Source organism: Podarcis raffonei, chromosome 4 (assembly GCF_027172205.1).
Source record: "Podarcis raffonei isolate rPodRaf1 chromosome 4, rPodRaf1.pri, whole genome shotgun sequence".
Lineage (NCBI taxonomy): Eukaryota > Metazoa > Chordata > Lepidosauria > Squamata > Lacertidae > Podarcis > Podarcis raffonei.
Window position 1 is genome coordinate 66,149,323 of NC_070605.1, and position 24,581 is coordinate 66,173,903.

At 42.8% G+C, this 24,581-nt stretch overlaps 1 protein-coding gene across 5 annotated transcripts in view; it reads left to right on the plus strand.

Moving 5' to 3' along the window:
• Positions 1–24,581, plus strand: part of SH3KBP1 (SH3 domain containing kinase binding protein 1) — a 136,808-nt gene that overhangs the window by 86,493 nt on the left and 25,734 nt on the right. For 4 of the 5 annotated variants that reach the window (XM_053387111.1, XM_053387108.1, XM_053387110.1 and 1 more), the window contains 2 exons: positions 16,622–16,697; positions 18,051–18,145. In XM_053387111.1, the coding sequence (XP_053243086.1) occupies positions 16,622–16,697; positions 18,051–18,145 (171 nt within the window). Of the gene's footprint in view, positions 1–3,532; positions 3,649–16,621; positions 16,698–18,050; positions 18,146–24,581 lie in introns of those variants that run through there. The other variant, XM_053387113.1, reaches the window with a different exon arrangement.

The following is a 24,581-nucleotide window of genomic DNA, read 5'->3' on the forward strand; positions in this document are numbered from 1 at the left end:
AACTCAACTGAAATCCTCCTTCTCTGTAACAGGGAAAGAAGCACACAAACCCAGCAGTCCTTTCCTTGGGCTCCTTGGGCCTCATCCGTGCAGAACTAAACCATAGTTTAGCTAGAGAACAAACCATATGTATTAGTTCCTAATGTTCACTTTTCTTTCAAAATCCCTTTTTCTCACAGCAAATTGATTATTATGTTCCTACCACTCCTTCAAATGCACTTAAGGGCCACTTGGCTTACAAAATCTCTTTTTGCAGCAAATTGATTTTTTATCATATTCATATCACTCCTGAAATTTCATATGCTCTTAAGGGCTACTTGGTGCTGTCTAGAGTTTATGGGATTTTCTAACAGTAGGCATTTCACTTCTGCTTGCACACATATTAAGAAAAGATCAATAAAATCGATTTCTATACGATAGAATTACATGATGAATAATAGCTTTAAAGTGAGGTATATTTTCCCTTCCCGACATGAAAACTACACAAGCACTCTCAATAAATGTTCTCTTTTCTATTTATAACAGTCTAACTATACAAACAGAATCCTGTTCATGTTCCTTTGATGATGATGAGTCTTGGAAAGCAAACAACTCTTCCAAGAATTTCCTTTTCTAAGAGATCATTGTACCCTCTTGTGCAAAGCTGATTTTCCAAACCAGCGCATGTTGTGAAACTACTTTTAGACCAGAGGTTTGGAGAAGTAGTAGATTATTGCAAAGGAACACTGTACAATTGTTAGTGCAGCAGTAAGTTTTACAAATATTTGTCTTCACTTTCTAAAGAATATCAGGTACAACTCAGTTGAGATCTGGTTTTTAATTTAAACAAACACCTGAATATGTGTGTGCAGTCAGTCTCATTTAGTATATGATCACATGAGTGGGGTTCAAAAGCTCTATTTAGCATTACGTGTCAGTGGAAATGGATAGTAAAGTAGGGTGTGATGTCTGATAAAAGAAAGGGTGCCACTTGAACTGCTATGAGATTCAACACCATAACAATTCCCCCATCTTAGTTTATAGACAAAAACAGATTCTTGAAACAATAACTGCAGTCTACTATCCATGACACTGCTCACTTTATAAGAGTCAAGGACCAGATGTTATGAAAATATGTCCGTTTCATTGAAGTTGATGTGTTGGACTACTTCAGAAGAACCCCCCCCCCTTTCCCAAAAATCTGTGTTTGAGATGACAGAAGTTGCAGGGGTGAAAATTGACAAGCAGTTGTGGCACATGTACCACTGCTCCTGCTCAAAGACCACAAATTTAGATGAAAACTGCTCTTGGAAAACGTGAGTACTAGGATTAAAACAGTAGATAATACAGTTGCTTCTGATTTACTTTATCAGTTCCTCTAGTTTAACAGTTATTTTACAAGAATAGCAGCTTGGAAAACCAGTCTTATCCGTTGAGCAATTATTTTAAAGTAGAGTGTTTTATCAGAAAATGACTTTGTTCAGCACCTTCTCCCTCCAGCATTCATTTGAGTTGAAATGTAGGTATGTGTCACTGTAGAGGTCAGAGGATCCGCCACAATGAGAGCCCATGATTGGTTTTCCTACATAGAAAAGTTAATGTGCAAGAGAAAAAGCAGGATGAGAATCAGACTGTACTGCTCTAGTTTTCTTCATAGATTCAAGGATCATCTAGTCCAAGTGGATCTCTCTCTCTCTCTCTCTCTCTCTCTCTCTCTCTCTCTCTCTCTCTCACACACACACACACACACACACACTTTATTTCTCCATCCTTCATCCTTCAACCAACTCCAGAGGTTGCCAACAGCAGAGGGCATCATAAGAGTAAGTTTCACTATGATGGTTTGCCTAGTGTATAATTACACAGACCAGGGATGGGAATTAGTTCCAGCCAGCAGGCCAGATCCTTATCTCCTCCACACCCCCATGAGCCTTGTTTAACAGGTGGGTAGGGCCACCCACCTGTCAATCACATCACAATGATATCAGGTAGCCCATTTTTGCATAGCACTGTGCACAGAAGCCCCGACAATCAGTTCTTGCACAGTGCTGTGCAGCTTGCCAGCTGCAAAGATCAGCTGACCGTTGGGGCTTGCACAACACTGTGCACAGAGGTCCTAATGGTCAGCTGACTGTCAGCACTTGCATAGATTGGATGTTGCCCACGGATGAGAGAGACCAACCTTCTGGTTTAGCGTTGTGTTTTGGTGATAGCTACTCGCTGTTTCTCCCACTTTTCCAAATAAATTTCTAAAATGAGTTTCTGGGCTGTACTGGTTTCTGATTTCTGTTTGTTTCCCCCCATGTTGTTTTGACCTTTGGGCTATACTGCTGTTTTAAAGTGGCTTGGACCACAGGAAGGATGATGGGCTGAAATTATCAGACTTTGAATTTGTCTGGACTCCCTCCTCCCCAGTAGATTACAGTATGACAGTGGGAGTCCTACAGTCCTTGCCCTATGTGACAATAAGTGGTGGCAGCGGAAAGAAAGAAGTAAAACAGCCCCATAGTGTAAGTGAGCTATTCTACTGGGTTGGTGCTGGAGTGGGAAGCTACAGGCTTTCACAGGATATATCTAATCCAAGGCTGGCAATTTATCCAGTGGAGTTCTTAAGCATTTGGAGTCCTGAAAATGTAGTACAGTTATTTTTAAGAACAAGCTACTGGAAAACTAGAAGGCTAGACTTTAGTTGTTTCCAAATGGTGTATTCCATCAGTTGCCTGAACTGAAACTCATCGTTTAGGAAACTGGGCTTGGTGACTCAGTGTGGGTGGCTTCTTGCCTTGTGTGAGTCAAATCTGAACCTGTTCCACTGCATAGTTTCAGCTGAGCATATTGATGTCTGTGTGACAAATTAGTCCAGGGTTGTAATTATTTCTGTTGATTAAATGTTCAGTGTTCCCCTTCCTAGCGCATAAGTAAACATGATTGGCAGCACTGATCAAATTGTTATTGCATGCATTTAAACATGGTCTGTTTTCAATCGGGGTATTATTCTTCACCAGTTTGGTCTCCTAACATTTACCTTTAGTGCATTATGCATACCTTGGTATTTCCATGTTTTCTCCTATAGTAGCACTACAGAAGCCACATCTATCATCTAGTATACAATGTAATTAACAATTATAATGCACTTCCTTGTTCCTTTCAGTCGCTCTTCATAGAAATCCTGCTCCCTAGCCCCAGTACAAAAACATTCTCAGGAACAAAGACATTTGATCATTTTTTAAAAAATAACATTTTATAAAATTAAAATAAGGTATTCTTCTCTGGATTCATTTCTGGATGCCTTATTTAAAAAGTACTTTATCTTTAGTTCTGAAAATTATACCCTCCATTCCTCATGCTGTCTGTTCTGCTTCTCTGTATGTGTTGTCAGAAGAAGCCCAGGGTTTTTATATTTGCTTTTCTCTCTCTGGAAAGGAGAGAAAACCACTGCCTCGCAAGAAGCAAACTGCAAGAAGTTCCAGGTTTCCTGTCAAGTAAACAAATGTAAGCTTTGTTTCCTCATAGCTCACATTGGCCTTAAAGTGTGACTCAGTTTTAGGCTTGGCCTCCCAGACTTAGTGAGCTCAGCACTTCCAAGGAAGTGGGAGGACTCCTCTTGCTGCTCTTGAAGGCTTACGATAATCTCTAGAAAGGCAGCTTTACTTCACAATGGGAGAAGAGGTATGTCTTTCTTACTTTTAAAAAAGCACTTCTTTGTTTATTTCTGCAACTGTATTCTAAGTCGTGTAATGTAGAGCACAGATGTTTGGCAACAAGAGCCTTTGCCTGTATCATGGCTTAAAAATGATGTGTTAGAAGTGAGAGACTTTTCACTGAAAGCAGCTCCATCTGTGTTTGTGAAGAAATAAGTAACATATTAAAATAAGTGGCTCCTCTACAGAGGCAGAACGTCCTGGAACTCTCTGGCTGCCTCTTCTCTCTCTCCCCCCCCCCTTTGATCAGTAAATGTACACAGATGTTTTATGATATTCTCATTTTGGTGTCTTTAATATTGTTATTCAGTTAACTTGTACTATCTCTATGGAAGGCATAGAGTTTCATGTGCTTACAGTGGTACCTCGGGTTAGGGACTTAATTCGTTCCGGAGGTCCGTTCTTAACCTGAAACTGTTCTTAACCTGAAGCACCACTTTAGCTAATGGGGCCTCCCGCTGCTGCTGCGCCGCCGGAGCATGATTTCTTTTCTCATCCTGAAGCAAAGTTCTTAACCTGAAGCACTATTTCTGGGTTAGCGGAGTCTGTAACCTGAAGTGTATGTAACCTGAAGTGTATGTAACCCGAGGTACCACTGTATTTTATTATTTAAAAGGAAAGGAAAGAAAAAGAAAGGATAGGGAAGGAAGTCCACTTCCAAAATAACATATTTGTTCCTGTTATTTGTTCTTCCAGAAAAAGATTATTATTTCTGGTTAAAATATCATCACTATTTTGGTTAAAATATCATCACTTATTAGACTTACATCGGAAACCCATTTTGGTAAATGCCATTTTTAAGATGTTGAGAGTTTGTGTAATTATACGGAACAGTTCCCTTGAGTTACAAACTTTATTATTTGCCAACTTTGTAATATATTTGTGTATCTATACGTTTCTAATCCTCGTATTTTTGAAAAGCAGTTGTCTGTCACTTCTGTTTAAACATGGAATGAAGCTACATAGCTCCCTAAATAAATGTATCAACTTAGCATGTGCGGTGGGTCTTCCTGTACGTAAGGGAACAATAGAGAACAAGAAAGAGTTAGATGGAGGGATAGTATTTTTATAGCTCGCTGAAATGTCTGTGGTATTTTGGACATATTTTGAAGTGCAACTCAACATACGCTCAGTGCTACTTTATCGAAGTAAACACTGCTAATTCGTAACAACAACAACACAAACAGACACAATTCACCTGGAACCACTCCTTCTACAGGCAAGCTCTGTTAAAATGAAGAGTGTACCTATCTATGCCTTTCCCATCTTGCTTCATTTAAAAGAGGTCTGTGCAAAAGGTTCCTGGTGGATTGTGTTCAGAAACATTGAGTTGAGGTCTTCATTCTCACCGCACTGATAATGTGGGGAAAGTGGAGTAATCGTAATAACATCCATTGAGGTTTCAACTTGGACCTGCTCAAATGAAACTCTGTACAGTGGTACCTCAGGTTACATACGCTTCAGGTTACATACGCTTCAGGTTACAATAGTCCGCTAACCCAGAAATAGTACCTCGGGTTAAGAACTTAGCTTCAGGATGAGAACAGAAACCGTGCTCTAGCGGTGCAGCGGCAGCAGGAGGCCCCATTAGCTAAAGTGGTGCTTCAGGTTAAGAACAGTTTCAGGTTAAGAACCGACCTCCAGAACAAATTAAGTACTTAACCCAAGGTACCACTGTAATCATTGTGGTACAGTTTTCAGCTCTGGACTTCTACTGCAGCAATATGGCTATACAATGAAGGTCCCAGTCCTTGCACACAAGCCCAATTGCTCCCTTGTCATCCTCTTCATAGACATGTTGTAGAGGAATATTAAGATAACTTCTTAAGACATCTGAAGTCCATATTGCACATTTCAGAGCAGCTGACAGATTCTCAGATTCTTTTCATAGCCAATGGAGGAAGCTAACTCTTGGATGATTCTGGAAAATGTGTGGGCTGCCTGTTTCCTTTTTCACCGTTCATTAATGTTACAAATTCACACAGATGTTATTTTATTTTATATATATAAAAAAAAAAACCTCAAGCATGTGCACGCAGACATACACAAATCCCACTGGCAAGGAGTGATGCGGAGAGGAGGAAACTGTATTGGAGGTGGGCAGGGAAGAAGGGAGCATCCTACCCCAGGGGAAAAATAGAACCAGAGGAAAGGGGAAATAGAGAAGTAAGCAGATGGAAGAGATGGAATGAATGAGTGTGTGTATGTTTGAGTGGAAACATCATACCCTTTGAAGGCATATTCAACACACAATGTATGGTTGACATGAATAGGTTTAGGCAGAAAAGTGTTCTGATTCTAAACTCTTAAGTGGAATCAATCCACTTCAATTTCAGTAGAATTTATTTTTAATGAAACATGCTGCGGGTCACTGTATTAGTCCATGAAATAGCATTTTGGAAATATTATTGGACCAAGGGTCACCACTGAATACCAGTCAGAGAGAAAAATAGACCATTGATACATTGGATGTGCTGCATAGCTGCTGTTGAAGTTTTAGATTTGAAGTTGTTCCTGACCTTTCATGATTTTTTAATGGATATTTGAAGTGGTGTTTTGCTGTTTTGAAGTTTCTGTTTGATATTTTATTGTATTTCTGTTCAGTTGTATAATCCGAGGTTCATTCAATTTTAAATAGCAGAGTTGTATTATATTATCTACTTTTTTTGGATTGCCATCTCTCCATACTTCACCCACCACAGGCTTATTTTTACCACAGTCACTTTGGATGACTGCTACTAGATCCATTTTAGTCAAGTTTCAAGACTGGTCTTAGAAAAGAAATTGGCTTTGCCATTTTGGTAGATTTCCTTTGGCAGTAGATAAACTGGGAGACCGTGCTAATTTTACTGGATTCTGGTACCATCAATCATGGGCTATGTGGCAAGTTTGGGAAGAAGATACATTTATTGCTCTGCCGTGGTTCCATTCCTACATGACATGCAAATTTCAGAACCTAGTTTTAGAAGACTCCTGTTCTGGCCCATAAGCGTTACCTTGTGGAGTTCCACAGGGTACTTACCTTGTGTCCTGTAACTAATAGAGTTTGTTGTTTCAGAGCCTTCAGTATCCTGATGACATTCTATTACCTATCGTTTTCTTCAAATCCCATTGAGAGTGCAGTCCCTGAATTGTTGCCTTGAGTCAATAGCATGCTGCATTGAGTTAGCATCCATTTGTCTGGAGAGAGACAATAGAGTGCACCTCTGGGGGTGAAGTCAAACTGCTGCGTTTGCAGCACTGAGGTTACCTCCTCAGGGTGCAAGTCTGGGCAGTGTGTATGGAGGTTTTTGGCTGCCCAGCTGACAAGACACCACCTCTGCCTCACTGATGTGGTCCAAGGGAAAGCAGAGCAATGTATTTGGCACCAGTTTGGCTGCAGGAGTTGTCAGAATGAGATGTGCAAGGCGCCATCCAACTTAAGGACTCCACTCCGGAAATGGGTAGGGTTTACTCCTTAGCCTTTTCTTCTACCCAAATATATCATGCAAGGCAGCGGAGGTTTAGGATCAGAGATTTCCTTCTCCTAGATGGGCTACCTTCCCAGGTTGATGAGCCCCATCTGTCTTTCACTTCCCTCTGCAGCACATGCAAAAACAGCCATCTTGACTGTTGGACCCACTACTGGTCTCGTCTGCTCAATCCAAAAGATACTTTATTCGTATGCACGGGAAGTCCATTACTGAGGGTTTGAGACCCATTGGCTACCCTCACCTGGTTTAGCTGGTCAGTCGAAGCCATTTTCTGGGGTGTTGCAGAGGCTGTTGCATGCTGACAGCTTCTAGGAGCCACAGGCAAGAGCTGAGTGCAGAGTGAGGACCAAAGGTAGATAACCTATCCCAGAAGAAGCACAATGCGTCCCTCAACAGAAGTACTACCCCTCGCCTAACACCATATAAACCCCTATGCTTCAGCCAAGTTAGAAGTTATGACAGTTGGTGAGATAATGAACCATACACTATTGCTATTCACATAGCAACACTTCGCACATATTTTGTTGCAGGAAATAGCAGAGTTCCCTTTTTAGGAGAGTGCAGTTATTTTCCCATCTAGAACTTTTTTCTCATGTTCCTTTCACACTGCAGTACCTGTTGTGCTATGGAACTATGGATTTTTGATCAGTACATCAGCATGTTGCACAAAAGTTCGCAGGAGTGGTGTGACACAACTATGAACATCATTGTTACTACTCCACCGTTTCCACCCAAGCACGCTTGTGTTACCTCAAGGTTCAACCATGAAAATGGCAGGAAATAACTGTAACTTCCATTATGTTCCAATAGATTTCTGGAAGTGGTTTTTTTCATTGTGTGAAAGCTCAAATATAATGTGGAAAATAACAGGAAATCGTTGGAGAAACAGAGCAAACTACCATGTGAATGAAGGCTCAGTTTCCTCTGCTTGCTGAATACCATGTGACTGTGTCATAGGAGTTACATGTGGATTCAGAGGGATATTACTTGAAAATATACTTCTCTGTGCATGGATGGATGGATGAGCAGCCCCTGGAGCAACAATAGCTTTTGCTGTCTGTGCTAGCAAATGCAAGATGCTTCTTTAACCACCTTTACGCCTTCTTCAAAATAAAAAAAAGTCAGTGCATTATAGGATCTTATAACTGAAAGTTTGGGGAGCAAGTAAGATGACAGTAAATATTTTGGGAGGATTACCTGCAGCTCTTTACAACTTCTTGTAGTCTTCTATGGGCTCACCAAAAAGAGAAGTTAGATTAGCAACGATTAGCATTGGTAACATGCTTAAGGCACTTCTCTTCTGTATTAGTGTTGTCAGATTTTCAGTTCTGCAGATTTCCTCCCACGTTGTGCAGGCTTCCAAATGTTATGAAATGTGACTCCAAGCAACAAAGCATGCACGTGCACAAGCAAAATCCCCAGGTGTGTTGTAGTGGCATATGCTATGTGTGTGAAGGAAGACATCCCACGGCTCAGTTATACATTTTACTTAGAAAAAGGCCCGTTTTGATGTGAATGTGTCAGGCATGTGAATAATAGGCGTGACTGTTGATGCAACAACTAGTTTGACAGTAAGATTCTAGTTCTGCTTGTTTCTGTACACCGCTGTAAACAAAAAGCTAGGCAATATCTCTGAAACTCCAGTGATGTGTAATTTGCAAAATGATGTAGGTTTAATTAGAATCGTTATTATTGGGTGTTGACAGTATGCAGCATATTCCATATTTTTTGCATCAGTTTAGCAAATCCAAGCAATCCAAGAGCTTTTGATTTATGTTTTATTTATTTCATTTAATTTTCTGATCTTTTTGGTTTTGCTTCTTTATCAGGGAGCAATGGAGAGTGTAATGTACTGACTGGGCTTCTCCTTTGCTTCCTTTAACTTTGTGTTGTTGGCATTCTTGTTCATCTCTGATTTTAATAAGATTTGCTCTGCTTGTTCTGACGGCATCTGCTCTGCCTGAATTGCGGCTGTCCCCTTCCTGCATCCCACATCATTTGGATAGATAAATCTCAGTAAAACCTCCTGAGTGGAAGAAGTTTACATTTCTTAACCATAAGCAATAATTGAGAGATTAGCAAACTAAAACAGACAAGAGGATGATGGTTATAATTTTTAACATACCACTTATATGCCAAAATGGCTTTTGAGACTATCGCTCTTGTACATAATTTTGGAACAAGACAGACCAACTTTTTTCTAATATAAGAGAAAAGGATTTGTTGCAGTTGTTATAAAAAACCCCTGTGTGAAATGCTTCACTCACGAAATGAAGTTACAAGGAACCAGGCAGAGGGCCTTCTTGGTTGTGGCGCCCACCCTGTGGATGGGATGAGCGTGGGCAATTGTTGGGGTGAGCAAGTGCGGAGATTGTTCTCCACGCTTGCCCCAGCCGCCACATGGCTCCAGCAGTGGCAGGGCATGGCGGCCCCTTCAATATGGGGGTGTGTGCTGCCCCTTGCCAAAAAATATTGGGGGAGCTGAAGCCCCCTCCGCCCGATATACCTGGCACTGCTGGGGTGCTGTAATTCACAATGGTGACCACAGGGGGAGTGCACTCTCTGGTGGACATGGGTACCTTTGCTCCACACAACGGGAAGTCAGTTGTGCAGATTTCATTCTCTATGCTAGTTCTACAGTGGTTCATTAGCAAAGTGTAGTGGGAACAACATATGAGGACCAAAGCACCCTCTTTATGTGTAAAGTGCATTCAGTACTCTCTGCCTGAGAGCAGACTTCCACAACTGCTGCTTCTAACATTTTCTCCCAAAGCATATAGTTGCTTGTATATTTGTTTGAACAATGCAAACATGGCTGGAAGTCTCAATTTGACAGATTCTCAATATGGTTTGGAAGTTTGATTGATAATTGATTCTCATTGTTCTTATATTCTGTATCTAACCTATACTAAATGAAGTTACAGTTTGGGGCTGGGTTAATTCAGTGGACTCAATATATGTCAGTTCACTGCCAATTGTCAGCCCGTCATGTGTGCAGCATCTGCTATTCATATGATTAAGCTTTGTGTACTGCATACTTACATTTTAAGTTGCGTTGAAAAAGCTTACATATTGTGATTTGTCAGTGGCCACTGTGAGAGCAGGATGCTGGCCAGATTCCTCTTATGAGTGCACATAAGAGAACAGAGAACTGCTCAACCTAGGCATTAATTTCAAGCCTCTGACACAGGCCTGATGGTTGTGTTCATTGCTCTCAAAGTACCGTATTTTTCGCACCATAGGACGCACTTTTTCCCCACCAAAAATGAAGGGGAAATGTGTGTGCGTCCTATGGTGCGAATGCAGGCTTTCGCTGAAGCCTGGAGAGCGAGAGGCATCGGTGCGCACCGACCCCTCTCGCTCTCCAGGCTTCAGGAAGCTATCCGCAAGCCTTGCAAGCCCGGCGGGAGTTCCCGCGGGCTCACAAGGCTTGCGGACAGCAGCCTGCAGCCCCGGCGAGTGTCTGCAAGCCTTGCGCGCCCGGCGGGAGCGCGCGAGGCTTGGCGCGGCAACCTGTCGCCCGAGGCACGGGGAGCCCTCCGGAGGGCTCTCCGTGCTTCGGGCGAGTGTCTGCAAGCCTTGCGCGCCCAGCGGGAGGTCCCGACGGGCGCGCGAGGCTTGGGGCGGCAGCCTGCCGCCCGAAGCACGCGGAGCCCTCCGGAGGGCTCCCCGTGCTTTGGGCGAGTGTCCGCAAGCCTTGCGCGCCCAGCGGGAGGTCCCGCCGAGCGCGCGAGGCTTGGGGCGGCAGCCTGTCGCCCGAAGCACGGGGAGCCCTCCGGAGGGCTCTCCGTGCTTCGGGCGAGTGTCTGCAAGCCTTGCGCGCCCAGCGGGAGGTCCCGACGGGCGCGCGAGGCTTGGGGCGGCAGCCTGCCGCCCGAAGCACGCGGAGCCCTCCGGAGGGCTCTCCGTGCTTCGGGCGAGTGTCTGCAAGCCTTGCGCGCCCGGCGGGAGGTCCCGACGGGCGCGCGAGGCTTGGGGCGGCAGCCTGTCACCCGAAGCACGGGGAGCCCTCCGGAGGGCTCTCCGTGCTTCGGGCGAGTGTCTGCAAGCCTTGCGCGCCCGGCGGGAGGTCCCGACGGGCGCGCGAGGCTTGGGGCGGTAGCCTGTCACCCGAAGCACGGGGAGCCCTCCGGAGGGCTCCCCGTGCTTGGGCGAGTGTCTGCAAGCCTTGCGCGCCCGGCGGGAGGTCCCGCCGAGCGCGTGAGGCTTGGGGCGGCAGCCTGTCGCCCGAAGCACGGGAAGCCCTCCGGAGGGCTCTCCGTGCTTCGGGCGAGTGTCTGCAAGCCTTGCGCGCCCGGTGGGAGGTCCCGACGGGCGCGCGAGGCTTGGGGCGGCAGCCTGTCACCCGAAGCACGGGGAGCCCTCCGGAGGGCTCTCCGTGCTTCGGGCGAGTGTCTGCAAGCCTTGCGCGCCCGGCGGGAGGTCCCGACGGGCGCGCGAGGCTTGGGGCGGCAGCCTGTCACCCGAAGCACGGGGAGCCCTCCGGAGGGCTCTCCGTGCTTCGGGCGAGTGTCTGCAAGCCTTGCGCGCCCGGCGGGAGGTCCCGACGGGCGCGCGAGGCTTGGGGCGGCAGCCTGCCGCCCGAAGCACGCGGAGCCCTCCGGAGGGCTCCCCGTGCTTGGGCGAGTGTCTGCAAGCCTTGCGCGCCCGGCGGGAGGTCCCGCCGAGCGCGTGAGGCTTGGGGCGGCAGCCTGTCGCCCAAAGCACGGGGAGCCCTCCGGAGGGCTCTCCGTGCTTCGGGCGAGTGTCTGCAAGCCTTGTGCGCCCGGCGGGAGGTCCCGACGGGCGCACGAGGCTTGGGGCGGCAGCCTGTCACCCGAAGCACGGGGAGCCCTCCGGAGGGCTCTCCGTGCTTCGGGCGGGTGTCTGCAAGCCTTGCGCGCCCGGCGGGAGGTCCCGACGGGCGCGCGAGGCTTGGGGCGGCAGCCTGTCACCCGAAGCACGGGGAGCCCTCCGGAGGGCTCCCCGTGCTTCGGGCGAGTGTCTGCAAGCCTTGCGCGCCCGGCGGGAGGTCCCGACGGGCGCGCAAGGCTTGGGGCGGCAGCCTGTCACCCGAAGCACGGGGAGCCCTCCGGAGGGCTCCCCGTGCTTCGGGCGAGTGTCTGCAAGCATTGCGCGCCCGGCGGGAGCTCCCGCCGGGTGCGCAAGACTTGGGGCGGCAGCCTGCACCCCGAAACATGCGGAGCCCTCCGGAGGGTGCCCCGTGCTTCGGGAGGTGTGCGCAACGCTTGGGGCGGCAGCCGCGGCTGGGGGGGGGAATATATTTTTTTTATTCATTCCCCCCCCCAAAAAAAAACGAGGTGCGTCCTATGGGCCGGTGCGCCCTATAGAACGAAAAATACGGTACAATTTGATTTAATGTAGACTACAGTATATATGTCAGAAAACAACTGTTGTTGATTTAGGACTGGTACTCCCAGAAATTTCAGAGACTAACTAGACTTGATGTGAGCAAGAAATAAGTAGACAGATGCAAATCACTGCACCCCAATTTCATTAAAGTTCTAGAGACAAATGATTAAAATACGATATTGGCCAAAGGGTATTATTTGCCATTTCTTCATTAGGTTAGTAGTACAGTGGTTACATACTGAGTAGTACCTCAGGTTACATATGCTTCAGGTTATATACGCTTCAGGTTCCAGACTCCGCTAACCCAGAAATAGTGCTTCAGGTTAAGAACTTTGCTTCAGAATGAGAACAGAAATCGTGCTCCGGTGGCGCGGCAGCAGCAGGAGGCCCCATTAGCTAAAGTGGTGCTTCAGGTTAAGAACAGTTTCAGGTTAAGAAAGGACCTCCGGAATGAATTAAGTACTTAACCCGAGGTATCACTGTATTTCAATCTAATGCATAAAGTTTCTAATGCTCTCTTCTGTGCTATTTTCATCAATGAGGAATGTACACAGAATAAAATATAGTACAAGGGCCTCTCTCTTTCCAGAAAAACTGGTAAACAGCTAACTAAAACAGGATTATAGGATTTCTGAATGAGACACCTGCCATACCTTTCCTTCTAGCTACTGTACTGCATAGTTTACCCCAGTTCCTCTCACACTATAAATTAGTGCTTAGTATTATACTTAGCAACATGTAATTTGGAAGTCTGTGCTCAGATCACTTAAACAACATTGAATATTTTTATCCAGGTAGCAAAAGAAAATATATCACTTGGTTGAATAGCTATCTTAAAAAAAGAAGTAGTAGGCAGAGGAAAGAATGGTAACCAGTTTTCTTCCATTATTTAAAGTATTCTCAAACATCTGGAGGGCCAGAGTTTGCCTATGCCTGCTGTAAGGTATAGAAAACCCCACAGCAAATCCAACTTTGCTTTCAAACATCTGCTATTAGGCTTAACTACAACACTTCACATTTCTTGTATTTCATAGATTTCTTATTTTTCTCAAAATCTTGTGATATCTTCTTATTTCTTTGCCACTGGATCATCTAGGTCCTAGATTCTAAGATTATTAAATTCTAGTAGCTATTTATCTAAAGGGTAGTTGTACATTACAATAATTTGCTCCAGCTGCCATGAGCCTCAACCAGCATGGCCAGCAGTCTGCAATGATGAGAGTTGTCGTCTACAACATCTGGAGAACCCCTGGTACCCCATCTCATGTAGGCAAATGTTATGGATGTCGCCCTCTATGGAATGACATTGTGAATATAGTCTTCTCTGTAGGGGTGCCCTTACTGTGTCATTTCCCCCCTCCTAGAGGCATAGATGATTAGGGCATTACTGGGGTCTCAAGGTGTTGGAGGAATTGAATTTAATCTGTGCTGCCTAAGGTCTTATGGTTTCCATGAACTGCTTTCAATTTGACTTTTAAATAACTGGTTTTAATTTTAGCTACATTTCACCATTTTATTGTGTATAATGCGCTTTATACTATGTTGAAAATGCCCTGTGATTACTATGTAATGTAGGGTATTTTGTAAATAAATAGATAAAATATTTCTTTCTAGCTAAGGTTAAATAATGTGCAGCACAGTTAAAGAACATAAATCAAGTTAAACTATAGCAGCAGCTCTTCTTTCCCCCTCTGTATACTCTATATTGCTACTGGGATAACCAGTGAGCCACTTCTGATGAACTTGCCAACTGCATTTGGTGAGAGAGTGGGACTGCAGCTGGTCAGACCATAAACCACAACCACCTGTTCCATTGGACATCCATGTGTGGGCAACTCGTTCACGTAAGCCCTACATGCTAAAAATATAAAACACGTAAGTCTAAATGGACAGATGATACCTAGACTTTAAGTGGAATCTGAATCATATTTTTGAAGAGCTGTGAGATAGGTTTCCTCAGGCTCCCCTGTTCCATATAGCTGATACATTCATCAGAACAGGCCAAATAATAATAAATAACAAATAATAATGAAAAATCTGTTTTAAGCATCTTGAGATGTGATAATGCTGTGGAGTAGAACGTGCAAATTTCATGTGTTCTTCGTTTCCTCACTCTTCTTGTCTAAAATAGAACTTTCATATCTCCACATTTGAGGTGGGAATTTGAAAGTTCTAATTTGGAAAAAGACAGAGGGCATAAACAGGAAGCAGGATACCATTGTGCTTCCTACATTTTCCACATAATTATCATGTTGGAAAAAGAGTGTGATGTAAAGAGTATAATTTTTAGTCTTAGAATCCCTGAATAAAATACGTGCAAATAAGAAGCTAGGAGTTGATATTGAAGTCTAGAACATGTAGATACGCTGTTACTTGGTATAAGAAACCACAAACGTACGCCAAGATTAATATGGGTGTTGTTTGCAGTAATCCTGTCCAAATCATATTATAGTGCACACAGCTTCCTTTTGCATTCTTCTGTGCCCCACCCCATTTAATCTTAGAGTTCTTTGCATAGTTTTAAAATTACCATGCCATTGTGTTGGCTTAATTTATGATGTGTTTGAAGCCATTATTGAACACGGGAAAAGTAACTTTTGATTTCCATAATCATTGAGGCCTACCAGTGTAAATTTTGTGTGACTTTTCATTGTGATATAAAATGGGAGGATAAAAGATCTCAAAGAGCCCTTAGCCAGAAATCTCCCCTAATTTCACCTTTATTTGTATTTGTTTCTTTCTTAAGCCTGATGATAGTGAAAGGTTCAAATTCAGACACCTGAGATGAGAGGTGCTTGGTGTGTTGTGTTTTGAAATGCTTCCGAGAATGGCAAGGACTTTTAAAGAACCACAGCATTCATGTGTCCTCTGTGTAACATCAGAGGGCAATAGTGTTGGTTGCAAAAATAGTACTCTGTATTTTATGAGATGTCAGAAACATAATGTGGCGGAGATGAAATGAGGGGCATTCTGTTAAGTGGGGCTCTTAATCTGGAGTAAGAACCAATACTTCAAACAAAAGACACATTAAAAAAAACATCTGGCAACCCTTCTGGCAGATGACATCAGTATAAAAACAAATGGACTTAATTGGTAGGATCACCTCTTTGCCCCTTCAAGCATAAATCAACTATTTCGCTTTTCATACAAATAGCCTGCCAGAAGACTATTTGCTCCCTTGCCACCATGCGTTCTTTTATGCAACCATTTTAGCTAATTAATTAAATTAGTTCATCAGACAGATTTGCCCGACACCCTCATAAATTTTGGATTATCTCATTTGAGATCCTCTGCTTCTGCCTAATGAATTCTGAAAAATGTTCTTCCACAACTAAAATCTGGGCTATGTGTGTTTAGATGATAATGTAAAAGGAAAAAAGGGGGGAGGAGAAGGTAGACCTCTGCCAGCGAATAACTCTCTTTTGGTCTTTTATATAGCATTTTGTTCCTCTGCTGTTTATTTTATTTTCAGGAAAGGTCAATGTCTTGTCAATTCTCAAGAAGGTGAGCTGCTCCAAAGCTCAGTGTCCTGCTTAACCTCACTTGCCTATAGATATAAAAGTCAATAATCCTATCTCAAATTGTTCAAAGTTGCTACTTTGAATACCAGAACTTCATTGGTAGTTATTGCATCTGACCAAATGCTGCTCACATCACTGGGTTCCATATACCAATTAATGTATGCAGTGTTGTTTCTTTTGGGTGTAGCTATTTGACAACTTATATCCGCAGCTTTTTACTCCCAAGTGAAACATTTTGGAATGATTGGAAGTATTTAATAGTCAATTATTACTGCATACCGTGTACAAGTGCTTGTGATGGGATATTCACTTGTCAGCAGAGCTTTGATATTTCATATGATTACAGGGATAGAAATTCATTGGCGCAGAATGGGATGTAATTATAAGGTCACAAGGGGGCAGTTAACTAAACAATTACATTTCTTAAAGGAATTCTGGCAGGTAAGGCCTGAGGGAATAACATCAATAATTAATCTTTTTTTTTTAAAAAAAGGATTGAACAATGACATGAATTGTGACGTTATGTTCATTACTTTCTTGCTGAGTTTTTGGTGAGATAGAATAAAATAAAGAGGAGTTGTTTATATGTTTACAGACAGTTGGAAAAAGAATACCCACAGCCACAGCAGTTCAGGAGCCAGCAAAAATAGAAGTGGACAACAGGACAAAGGGTAGGTCTTGCTGCTGGGATACCCCTCCCTTTTCTTTGTGCTCAGAGCATCTAGGTGTCTGGGGAAATTCGGGGAACTTTCATCTATTAGCAATTTCCTAATTTCAAAAATAATAAAGAAATATGCCACAAGGCTTTGGGCTAAAGATGCTGAGAGAGAAGACATTTTGCTTTACAGATTTTAAAACCTGCATTGTTCTTTTATATTATAACCTGATCCCTACCACCAAATATTAGGTTAACTTGCACTTTAAATTCTTAGAGAAATCCAATTTGTTTTGTGTTTTTTCTCTCTTAAAATGTGCATTTTGCAGGTGTGTCTTAGGGAAATAAACACACACCTCTTACTTACTCTCTGTGTTTGAAAAACAGATGATAAAGTCTCCAAGAGGAAATAAAAATAGTAGGGTATTTCTAGCGCTGTGCATAATGGCTGAAACCTATAATTAAAAATGTTTGCTTACCTTTGCTTCATTGGATAGAAAATGACTTGTAATCTGGTGTCTAAATTATTGTCAGTTTTTCATACTTTACATACTTATCTACTTAGACAAGATTGTTGCTAATAGCTGCTGCCCCCTTTTAAAAAAAGACACTTTTGGAAATCAGTGGTTTAATTATGTTACTTAAAATGTTGAATTACTAGTATTAGCAATTCTTTCTTGTGGTAACAAATCAAAGGAAGAGAGGAAATAGAACCAAAGTATAAGAATGATCATTAGTAAGATTCATGTGCACACATTTCCAAATAGAAATCACAGGGCATAAGCATTACCGCTTATTTATTCTTGACATGCTCAGCTGACCACTATGGGGAATGGGAGGCCTGTACTTGTCTCCCATATCTCCCATCCACTCATGTCCCTTTACTTGGTTAAAATATGCAGTACTCCTACATTATCAAAAAAACCCTAATGCCTTCTCTTTTCTATAAATGTTATATTTTTTTGTAATGGCATAATATGAATGTTTATGTAGAATTGTTATGTGTTTGTGTAGTAAAAACTATTAATTTAAAAATGTTAATGGTGACCTCCCACTTGACTATGTGCATAGCAAGGCTCTGTTATTCCTCGTGGGAAGTGGCTGCACCCAGCCTTAGTGTGAATGAGAAATGAACACAGCCTTTCCAATTAAAGTATTTTAATGGAATGGTTCTGGCTACAATAATTTTATCAAATGACTGTTTCTACAGAAATAATCATTATTTTTCTCTATCTGCTAAAGTGCTTCATACATTTTTAAAACCAGCTGCCTAGAAAAAACATTGGGAAATACGTTTGTTTCAAAATTACATGGGCGTTTTGGTAGGACAGTATATTGAAATACACTGTTGTTGTTGTTTTTCTTTCAGTAAAGGAATATTGCAAAGTTTTATTTTCATACGAAGCACAGAATGAAGATGAACTGACAATCAAAGAAGGCGATATTGTCACCCTTGTCAATAAGGTAATTGTAATTTTTCTGGGGTTTTTTTTAAGGCATGTGTTTTCATATGAAAATGCAGTTGACACTTGATAATCTAATTGAGTGCTTGTGTGTGACCATAAGGCAAAGTTTTTAGGCTGGTTACTCTTCAGAAGCATTATGTGTCACAGGTAAAACATTAATTGTGTCTTTCAAAAAGTCTCACAGTTTTCCTTCTGGTGTTCTGGTCCCCCTTTCCTTCCACTCTGCAGTTTTAATCTGAAATCTTAGGCGCAGTACTGCACCCAGATCTCAGAAACTGCTCACGCTAATGAAATTCCCTCTCGCAAAACACGCCTGGAACAATGGGAGTTTCGAACACTGATTACTGTATAGAAAATTATTATTGATCACAGTTCTGACACACATACCCCAACAGTTTTCAGAGGGAGGAGGCATGTACCACAATAGAGATCATATTATTCTCACTTGATTTTCATTTAAAAGCTGCCTTCTCTGATGGCAGCTTCAGTAGCTGAGCTCTGACTGCCAAGCTTCCTCACCACAGTGTCCCAGAAATGTGTTGACACTAGCATGTCCCTTCTAACATAACCCCCAAGGCACTCTAGGAAGGAAACTTGACAATAGGAGTGTGGCTATGCTAGCATCAATCCCAGGGGGATCTGGGAAGAGAAGCATGGCAGCCGAGAGCCCTGGTGACTTCTAAACTGTTGAGAGAGAAAGAAAATGGATAGGAAGCCATAGCTGCTGCCATGATATACATCCCTCCCCTCCTCAAATTGCTATTACAGGGAGCAGAAGGTCTATGTAAACTCGCCCTTCCAATTGAGCAAATCAGTGAGATGGGATTTGCTACAGCCCTACCACAAATTCTCCCCATCACTGATACATGCCAACGCACAATCACACAGAAATAGGTATGCTTTGATTTTTAAAATTATTGTTTTCATTATTATTAACATTTATTACCTGCCCTTCACCCCAAGGTCCCAGGGCAGGTCACAACAATTAAAACACAATATTTTAAACAACTTTTAAACAAAATTACAGAAATAAGGTGTGTCCTCAAGTGTCAGAAGTCAGGGCAAAGGGGTGTGTCTTCAGCATTCGCCGGAGGCTGTATAATGAAGGTGCCATACACACTTCTATGGGAAGGGAGTTCCATAATTCAGGGGGTGGGGCAGAAAATACCTTCTCCTAGGCTGCCACCCCCTGCACTTCTGAGGGCGGTGGAACAGCCAAGAGGGATTGTGTAATCCTTTATTGCAATAAAATGACAGAGTTCCAAATATTGCTTTGAAATCACCAGTGTCCATTTGACACTCTTCAAGCCTGTTATTCCGGTATAATCTTCTATATCATGTGCAAGTTGTGTGGAGATAAGTGCCTGCTCTCAGAACTAGAAATGGCTTCTGCTGATGTTTTGAATCAAGAAAATAGAGGAAAACCTTTCCAACTAATTTAACTCATGATTGGTGGAGTTGGACTTTGAAACATTTAGGCATGGAAGTTATTCAGAGAAATAAGTATTTAAAGAATAATTTCTGTAAATCAATATGAGAATTTTTCTCTTCTCATTAATAAGCACAATGTTGACACTTTATGTGCAAGAGTTGCTATTTTTGAGTATTTTCTGAGCACACATACAAAACATGTAACTACGTCTTTCTTTTTTCCAAGAGACTGAAAACTAGGTCAGTGAGCATCAGATAAGATCAAATGAAATGAAATCTTTCAGAAACTTGTTTAGAGGCTACTGAGCTGTTGCATGACAGGAAATAAGGTGGCTAAATTGAAAGGAAATCTATTATCTATTTCAACATGCAGTGCAGCACATTTGTATCAGAAACATGATAATGAAGTTCTGAGACATGGTTGTCACTTCCATATGACTGGGATCCAATGTCACGGTGATATATCTCCTGTTCAGGTTTCCACACCTCCCTGCTCCTTTGTTCTTCAGTCAGTAAAAACTGTGCTAGTGGGTTCAAGGATCCACCAGAAACTAACCTCAAATGGGTTGCCTCTGCCTTCGGTCATGTTGAATATGGAAGCAGAACCATATTGTTTTCATTCCTACTGGCTCACCATATTTAATATGGAATATAGGTTGAGTTGGCAGACCAGATGTTGTTGGACTACAGCTGCCATCAACTCTAGAAAGCATAGCCAGTGGTCAGGGAAGATGACAGTTGTAATCTGACAACATTGGGAGGGCCAAAGAACATGAAAATTTTTAACTAGTTAAATTAGCTGACATTTCAATTGAACAGTTGTAGCTCATTTTCCCTGGACATGCTTCATTTGTTTTGGTTCTTGGCTTTATCGTATAATGTGGAATGAAAAAGCAAATATTAAAGATGACCTTTCCTTCTAACAAAAAGTGATTGTTTTTAAACTGTAAGTTATTTTGCAGTTCCTTCTACTAAGTAACATGCATATCAAGATTTTCAAATATGCTAACATATGAATTTAATCAAATTAAATGATAGGTTAGAAGTATTTGACTCACTGACATTCCATGTGTGTATGAGAGAGAGATAACAAAACAAAATGCAGTGGGTTTTAGTCCTTGCAACATTTATTTCCTTATACAGTGGTACCTCAGGTTACATACGCTTCAGGTTACAGACTCCACTAACCCAGAAATAGTGCTTCAGGTTAAGAACTTTGCTTCAGGATGAGAACAGAAACCGTGCTCCGGCGGCGCGGCAGCAGCAGGGGGCCCCATTAGCTAAAGTGGTGCTTCAGGTTAAGAACAGTTTCAGGTTAAATACGGACCTCCAGAACGAATTAAGTACTTAACCTGAGGTACCACTATATTCTGTTGATTTTTCTTTTCTTCAACACAGCAGTATCTAGAAATGAGAACTGAAGACAAGATACAATTATTTGTTAACAGTGAAAGCACTGTAATTAATCTAATCGGAGAGAGAAAAAACAAATAACTAAACAAAACTGAAGTTTAGCCATTAAATCTAAAAATTTAAACACGGAGAAGTGTCCTAAGAGACAAATGTGAAATGAGAGCTCTATCAAAGTACACACTGTGCTTTCTTTCCAGTTAAGTGGGCTGTGTGTTACCGTATTTTTCGCACCATAGGACGCACTTTTTCCCTCCTAAAAAACAAGGGAAAATGTGTGTGCGTCCTATGGAGCGAATGCAGGGGGGAGGCAGGCGGGAAAAGCCCTCAAGAGCCGCACACAAGCTTCGTGCGCTCTTGCGGGCTTTTCTCTAGGAGGGAGAAGGGACTGACTGGCCGCAGCAGTCCCTTCTCCCTCCTGGGGGAAAATCCCCCAAGAGCGGCGCCCTCTTTAAAGGCTGTGCGGCTCCTGCAGGCTTTTCTACGAGGTGGGGGAATCCCCCCACCTCCCAGAAAAGCCAGGAGAAGCCGCACAGCCCCTTTAAAGAGCGTGCGGCTTCTGCGGGAGGTGGAGGAAGCTGCAGCGGATTCCCTCCTCTGTGATTGTTTTGAAGCGGCAATGTGGGAGGGGAGCAGCTTACACTCGTGTAAGCAGCTCCGCTCCCACTTTCCTCCTTCAAAGCAACTACAGAGGAGGGAAGGAAAGGGACCATGGATCCTCCACTGCTTGCGGTTGCAGCGGATTCCCTCCTCCTGGGCTCCCTTTGAAGCAGCAAAGTGGGAGGGGAGCAGCTTACACTCGTGTAAGCAGCTCCTCTCCCACTTTCCTGCTTCAAAGTGGAGGGAATCCACTGCAGTTGCGAGCAGAGGATCCATGGCTCCGCTTCCTTCCCTCGAAGCAGGGTGCAGGGGTGCAGGGGAAAGACGGCAGGAAATAGATGCCGGGCAGGAAGGCACAACCACACTTTGACCACTGAATTTCCACTGAGACGGCCAGGCTAATCTCGATGGCCATAAGTCAGGCTCAGCATTATTAACTGGACTTAGATAAGCCATGGTTCCCCTTCCTACCCTCCTCTGAGGCTCAGTTTAAAGCAGCAAAGTGGACAGGAGCCGCCCGCTTTGCTGCTTTAAATAGTTTAGTGCAACATTTGATTCAGAATATTTTTTTCCGTATTTTCCTCCTCTAAAAACTAGGTGCGCCCTATGGTCAGGTGCGCCCTATGGAGCGAAAAATACGGTACATGGTTCATGCACAGAGTCAGAGACTCTGGCATTTATGAGACAGTAAACTATTACATCTTTCATTTTCATATTCTAAGAGAAGCAAGGCAGGTAAGTAGGTAGATTCGCTGCTCAAATTTTCCATTATACGCACACTCTCACACTCCTGGCATCAATCTTGTGATCGATCATGATTATTAAACCAAGATTGCTGTTGTATTGTATATTTCCACAAATCAACCACTTCCCTTCAGGACACAGATACACATTTATTTATTGGGGGGGGAATTGTTTATTCAGTACTGAGGATATAATGGAATAAATCAGGAATTGTTTAAAATAAGCTAATAATTTTTAAGTTGTAAGTTACAACCGCCCATCTGTTATTTTATTTTAATTTTAAATCTGTTTTCTCTGCTTAGTCTCACCAAATATAATTGTAAAATAATTAATTTCAAGCTGCAGTCCTACGTACATTTTCCTGGGAGTAAGCCACACTGAAGTCAGCAAGATTTACTTCTCAGTAAATCTCAGTGTTCTGTCAGCTATCTTCCAGGCTTTCTTAATCTCTTTTACAGAGCAACCATAACCCTAGATCTGTTGCCTGGATGGTGTTGAAACAAGGCAGAGGTGCCTCCCCTCTGTCAGTAAAGAGCTCTGATGGTGGGAGGCATGGCCACAGCATGGAACTCTCTGGGTATTGATCTGTCACAGGCACTATTTCCACCATTTACTGGTGTTAGGCCCTGAAATGGAGTGTTTTGGGGCATAGGTAGTCTTGTAAGGCATTATCTGAAGTTGCCGCAGGATCCGATCCATGGCCTACATCAGCCTCAACCATTGGTTTTTTGTGGGGGTGGGTGGAGAAAGAAGAAGAGCAGGTGGTATAAGCAAAATGTATCACCTGTACTACATCATCATCATCATCATCATTATTATTATTATTATTATTATTATTATTATTCCACTTATCTGACTGAGTTGCCCCAGCCATTCTGGGCGGCTTTCAACAAATTGAAACATTAAGCACAGTAAAACATCAAAAATTAAAAACTTCCCTATTCAGGGCTGCTTTGTTTTCTCAGTGGTTGTAGTATATTACGGATTTGTATTTTAATTGTAACCCACTGATTACAGTGAAGAGGGGGTAATACATACATACATACATACATACATACGTACGTACATACATACATACAGTAGCCAACTTAAATCTGACATTAATCTAATCCACAGCAAGAAAATTAAATAAATTTGTATCTAACAACGTGGTTTAAAAATACTTGCAATTTTCCTAAAGCACTTATTTATTAAAGTAGACACACATTGATAAAATATATATTAAAAATTGATAAAATAGAATAGCTAAAATAAACAGAGTTTAACTTGTGGAGGAAGGTTACTTTTTCACCCTGCTTCCTTTCTTCTTTAGTTCAAAATCTCTGTTGTAATAATAGGTTATCTTACTACTGTAAATTAATGACTATCCATTTAATGTTAGGCTTCTAATAGATCTGTCACATTGCACAAAAGAATGACAGCAATCTGTTCATAATATGAACTATGAGAGCCTTTTGCAATGAGGAAAAATGCTTTAGTTTCCAGATGGGTAGCCATGCAAGTCTCAGGCAACAAAACAAGAGACTTGTGGCAGCCTTAAAAAGTGACAAATATATTATGACAGGCTTTCAGTCAGCTTCATTAAGTACATGAAGTGCTGTCCTGCATTGGAAGGGTGTGTGTACACACGCACACAGACATACTATACATACTAGGGGCTGTGCTCCTGCTCACTTCACTCACCAGTCCCTTCATCACAACCTGCCCCCAGGGACTGTCAAAACCATCACTCCCTCCCTCCCCTTCCCTCTTTTATCTCCCCAGATATCTGTAACTTTCCTGGGCTGCCCTCTTGCTCACTCATCTCAGTTGGATGCCTAAACACTTGGGATGACTGCCTGTTGGCCTAGGACACCTACCTGCTGGCCAGCAATACCTACCCATATGCTTACTCGCTGACCTGGGCCACCCGCCTGCTCACCAGCATCTCCCTCCTCCTCAGTCTCTGAGGCTGCAAATGCCCAGCTGCTTTGAGAGCCCAGTTTGTCATCATGCTGTACCTTGTCTTGTCGCTTGTCAGTAGCCACATGAACTGCAGCATGATGGCATCCCTACATTTTTATTATATGGGGTGGGTTGGAAGGAATTGTAAACAGAACTGTATCCCCTGTCAATAACATAAACATCCTGGCAGTTAACACATGGCAATTTGACAACAATCCACTGTGCCAATTCAGACCACAAGTGATAGCAGTGAATTTCTTGATGAATGCAGGACTTTTATGCTTCAGTCTCTTTTTGAAGTTTCT